The 6,000-nt window shown below is 38.8% G+C and overlaps 1 protein-coding gene across 1 annotated transcript in view; it reads right to left on the reverse strand.

Moving 5' to 3' along the window:
* The window catches only part of DNAH9 (dynein axonemal heavy chain 9), a 739,144-nt gene that overhangs the window by 657,519 nt on the left and 75,625 nt on the right, over nucleotides 1-6,000 (reverse strand). Inside the window, exon 5 of the mRNA XM_053688948.1 lies at nucleotides 5,674-5,951. Coding sequence (XP_053544923.1) covers nucleotides 5,674-5,951 — 278 coding nt within the window. The remainder of the gene's footprint in view (nucleotides 1-5,673; nucleotides 5,952-6,000) is intronic.

Consider the following 6,000-nt stretch of genomic DNA (forward strand, 5'->3'; position numbering starts at 1 on the left):
ATCTATCATAAATCTATTTATCTCATGTATATATCCTTTATATCTATATCTATCAGAAATCTATTTATCATCTATCTATTTATCTATCTACTATCTATCATCTACTTATCCCTATCTATTTATTATCTATCATCTATCTCTCATCTATTTATTAGCTATCTATCATCTATGTCTATTTATCATCTCTCTATTTATTAGCTATCTATCATCATCTATTTACCATCTATCTATCTCTATCTATCATCTACCTTTCTATCTATTTCTATCTATGTCTATTTATCATCTATCTCTCATCTATCTATTTATTATCAATCTATTTATCATCTATTTATCTATCATCTATTTATCTATCCTCTATTTATTGTATGTCTATCTCTATCTATGTCTATTTATCATCTATCTCTATCCATTTATTATCGATCTATCTATTTATCTATCTTGCTATCTATCATCTATCATGTCTCCCTCATCCATCTATTTATCATCTATCTATCATCTATCTCAATCTATGTATTATTGATATAACAATCTATTTATCACCTATTTAATATCTATTTATCTTTCTATCTCTCATCTATCTATTTATCATCTATCTTCTATTAATCTCTATTAATTATTGATCTATCAATTTATCATCTATTTATTATCTATCTATTTATCATCTATGTTTCTATCTATCATCTATTTATTTATCATCAATCTATTTATGATCTATATTTCTATCTGTCTTTCCATCTATTTATCATCTATCTATTATTTGTCTATATATCATCTATCTCAATCTATTTATCATTATCTGTTAATCTCTCTATCCATCTATCATCAATCTCTCTATCACACTCTCTCTCTCTCTAACTATTTATCATAAATATATCATCTATCTATCTATCTATCTATTAATCTATCTATCTCTCCATCTAATCATTATATAGAGCAGCATGTATATTATTACTATTGCTACTGAGTTACCTTTGGGGGCACCAGGGTGATCTGTTGAGGTGAACTATTGAGTAAAATGTGTATCTATATAAATATCAGTTATTTGCTCCTAATCCTAGTTGGTTTATATATATCAATGTTATTAGCTTATAAGCACTAACAAGGTATAGCATTCAACCAATGAGAGTTTGTGTAAAGGGCCAATCAGCCAATGAGCATTAGTAGGACTTGACACAATTAGAAAAGACATTTACCCCTCACATCCGAGCCCTCTTACCCACCCCTTAACAAAACTGTTTGCTACTTTCCCCTTTTACAGAGGAAGAAGTCACCATACTCATCTCACAACCTTCTCACTTATTTCTTCCCTCTATCTCTGCTTCTCTAACCTCTGCCCTAACTCATCTCTTTAACCAATCTCTGGCACATTTCCTAATACAGTCAAGCATGCATCAATCACACTAATCCTAAACTTCCTTTTGCTTCCAAATTATTGAAACAACTGGTCTTAAATCGCCTAACTCAATTCCACTCAACTAACTCCTTACTTGATCCTCTACAATCTGGTTTCCACCCTAAACACTCAACAGAAACCGCTCTCACTAAAGCAACAAATGTTCTAAGCAAAGGACCACTAGTACTAACTAATTCTTCTGGAACTATTTGCTGCTTTTGACACAGTTGACCAATCCTCTTCTACATTAATTTAGCATCCGAGACACAGCCCTCTCCTGGTTTGCTTCATATCTACCAAACCGTTCTATTCAGTTTCTATTAACAGCAAATCCTCTGATACTCTACCTATGTTAGTAGGAGAACCACAAGGCCCCTTGCTTTTCTCTCTACTTCCTCCCTTGGAAAACTTGTATCCTCCTTTGGGTTCCAATATCACTGATATGCTGATGATACCCAAAGCTATCTTTCCCTCTTTACTGAACCAGATTACCAACTGTTCCTTTGTAATTTCTTCTTGGATGTCCTCACACTACTTGCAAGTCAATCTGTCTAAAACTAAGCTGCTACTTCATAAATGTCACCTGACATTTATCTCACGGTTGGAGAGTCTATTCTCAACACCTCACTCCAGGTCCGCTGTCTTGAGGTCACACTCGACTCAGAGCTCACATTCAACCCACATATACAAGCACTTATAAAAAATCATATTGTTCACACCTACGCAACATTTCCAGAATTCTTCCTATACTTACTCAAGAAACTACAAAAATACTATTTAATTCCCTCATTTTGTCCCACATTGACCATTGCAATCTACTTCTAAATAGCCTTCCTACCTCTCCTCCCTCCAATCTATCATGAATTCTTCAGCTAGACTTATCCACCTAAGTCTAACTTATATTCAATAAAGAACATTGAACAAAAAGGATACTAAAGAAGCACTCATAAAGACTCTTGATTAATTTTATGTTGAGTGACTAAAGAACACACAAGTTAAAAATATATCTTTATTAGAACATATTTTAAAAAAATTGGGTGTGATTAAAACTAAAATGTCAGCAAATAATTGATACAGTTAGATAACTGATTGAGTATGGGTAGGTGCTCCTAATCAAACCAATGGCTTCTTAATACTAGACACTTATTGTCTTGATTCCAGATAGTATTAGTATAGATGTTACTATGTTCACAACATTGTTATGTTCACCTATATACCTATATATCAAAAATGCATCAAATTCATTATTTTTTGTTTCAAAATGCTCAGCTTAAATAGGTTTGAGTCCCATGGTGCCAGTGTGATGTGGTTATACTAGTACCAGTAAGCAGTCAGTGAGTGTGATAAGGTTATACTAGTACAAGTGAGTGTGATGGGGTTATACTAGTACCAGTGAGTGTGATGGGGTTATACTAGTACCAGTGAGTGTGATGGGGTTATACTAGTACCAGTGAGTGTGATGAGGTTATACTAGTACCAGTGAGTGTGATGGGGTTATACTAGTACCAGTGAGTGTGATGGGGTTATACTAGTACCAGTAAGCAGTCAGTGAGTGTGATAAGGTTATACTAGTACAAGTGAGTGTGATGGGGTTATACTAGTACCAGTGAGTGTGATGGGGTTATACTAGTACCAGTGAGTGTGATGGGGTTATACTAGTACCAGTGAGTGTGATGAGGTTATACTAGTACCAGTGAGTGTGATGGGGTTATACTAGTACCAGTGAGTGTGATGGGGTTATACTAGTATCAGTGAGTGTGATGGGGTTATACTAGTACCAGTGAGTGTGATGTGGTTATACTAATACCAGTGAGTGTGATGGGGTTATACTAATACCAGTGAGTGTGATGGGGTTATACTAGTACCAGTTAGTGTGATGTGGTTATACTAGTACCAGTGAGTATGATGGGGTTATACTAGTACCAGTGAGTGTGATGGGGTTATACTAGTACCAGTAAGCTGTCAGTGAGTGTGATGGGGTTATACTAGTACCAGTGAGTGTGATGAGGTTATACTAGTACCAGTGAGTGTGACGGGGTTATACTAGTACCAGTGAGTGTGATGGGGTTATACTAGTACCAGTGAGCGTGATGGGGTTATACTAGTACCAGTAAGCTGTCAGTGAGTGTGATGGGGTTATACTAGTACCAGTGAGTGTGATGAGGTTATACTAGTACCAGTGAGTGTGATGGGGTTATACTAGTACCAGTAAGCTGTCAGTGAGTGTGATGGGGTTATACTAGTACCAGTGAGTGTGATGGGGTTATACTAGTGCCAGTGAGTGTGATGAGGTTATACTAGTACCAGTGAGTGTGATGGGGTTATACTAGTACCAGTGAGTGTGATGGGGTTATACTAGTACCAGTGAGTGTGATGGGGTTATACTAGTACCAGTGAGAGTGTGATGTGGTTATACTAGTACCAGTGAGTGTGATGTGGTTATACTAGAACCAGTGAGTGTGATGGGTTATACTAGTACCAGTGAGTGTGATGGGGTTATACTAGTACCAGTGAGTGTGATGTGGTTATACTAGTGCCAGTGAGTGTGATGAAGTTATACTAGTACCAGTGAGTGTGATGGGCTATACTAGTACCAGTGAGTGTGATGAGGTTATACTAGTACCAGTGAGTGTGATGGGTTATACTAGTACCAGTGAGTGTGATGAGGTTATACTAGTACCAGTGAGTGTGATGGGGTTATACTAGTACCAGTGAGAGTGTGATGTGGTTATACTAGTACCAGTGAGTGTGATGTGGTTATACTAGAACCAGTGAGTGTGATGGGTTATACTAGTACCAGTGAGTGTGATGGGGTTATACTAGTACCAGTGAGTGTGATGTGGTTATACTAGTGCCAGTGAGTGTGATGAAGTTATACTAGTACCAGTGAGTGTGATGGGCTATACTAGTACCAGTGAGTGTGATGAGGTTATACTAGTACCAGTGAGTGTGATGGGTTATACTAGTACCAGTGAGTGTGATGAGGTTATACTAGTACCAGTGAGTGTGATGGGTTATACTAGTACCAGTGAGTGTGATGAGGTTATACTAGTACCAGTGAGTGTGATGAGGTTATACTAGCACCAGTGAGTATGATGTGGTTATACTAGTACCAGTGAGTATGATGGGGTTATACTAGTACCAGTGAGTGTGATGGGGTTATACTAGTTCCAGTGAGTGTGATGGGGTTATACTACAACCAGTAAGTGTGATGGGGTTATAATAGTACCAGTGAGTGTGATGAGGTTATACTAGTACCAGTGAGTGTGATGGGGTTATACTAGTACCAGTGAGTGTGATGAGGTTATACTAGTACCAGTGAGTGTGATGGGGTTATACTAGTACCAGTGAGTGTGATGTAGTTATACTAGTACCAGTGAGTGTGATGAGGTTATACTAGTACCAGTGAGTGTGATGGGGTTATACTAGTACCAGTGAGTGTGATGTAGTTATACTAGTACCAGTGAGTGTGATGAGGTTATACTAGTACCAGTGAGTGTGATGGGGTTATACTAGTACCAGTGAGTGTGATGAGGTTATACTAGTACCAGTGAGTGTGATGGGGTTATACTAGTACCAGTGAGTGTGATGGGTTATACTAGTACCAGTGAGTGTGATGAGGTTATACTAGTACCAGTGAGTATGATGTGGTTATACTAGTACCAGTGAGTGTGTGCTGGTTACACTGGTTTTGGTAAGCTGGAGGTGAGTGTGGTCTGGTTAAATTGGTTTTGGTAAGCTGGAGGTGAGTGTGGTCTGGTTATACTGGTTTTAGTAAGCTGGAGGTGAGTGTGGTCTGGTTATACTGGTTTTGGTAAGCTGGGGGTGAGTGTGGTCTGGTTATACTGGTTTTGGTAAGCTGGAGGTGAGTGTGTGCTGGTTATACTGGTTTTGGTAAGCTGGAGGTGAGTGTGTGCTGGTTATACTGGTTTTGGTAAGCTGGAGGTGAGTGTTGTCTGGTTATACTGGTTTTGGTAAGCCGGAGGTGAGTGTGTGCTGGTTATACTGGTTTTGGTAAGCAGGAGGTGAGTGTCGTCTGGTTATACTGGTTTTGGTAAGCTGGAGGTGAGTGTGGTCTGGTTATACTGGTTTTGGTAAGCTGGAGGTGAGTGTGTGCTGGTTATACTGGTTTTGGTAAGCCGGAGGTGAGTGTTGTCTGGTTATACTGGTTTTGGTAAGCCGGAGGTGAGTGTTGTCTGGTTATACTGGTTTTGGTAAGCCGGAGGTGAGTGTGTGCTGGTTATACTGGTTGTATTAATTTTATGCTTCTTTTTACGTACTTCAATGGTCTCCAGTTTCTTTATGAAGCCGTCTAGCCGGGCAAATACCATGACTGATGGAAAATCCCAGAGCTTCACTTCCTCCCCATTTTTGAAATAATTTTGCAGAGTTTCTCTTTTCTCTTCAAACATCTGTTGCAGGAACCTTAGTGTGCCCCGAGCCTCGCGCACCTTACTGAGGCTCTCCTCCGTCTCGCCCTTTAGGAGGTCTTCAGGGTTGAGATAATTTCGAGCCTGCAAGAGTGAACGCACCACATTACATTCGCGCAAAGAACAGGCTAAACATATTGAGGAGGTGCACCAGGAAGTGGTGGTGGGGTTAGAATA

The sequence above is a fragment of the Bombina bombina genome, chromosome 1, assembly GCF_027579735.1.
Source record: "Bombina bombina isolate aBomBom1 chromosome 1, aBomBom1.pri, whole genome shotgun sequence".
Lineage (NCBI taxonomy): Eukaryota > Metazoa > Chordata > Amphibia > Anura > Bombinatoridae > Bombina > Bombina bombina.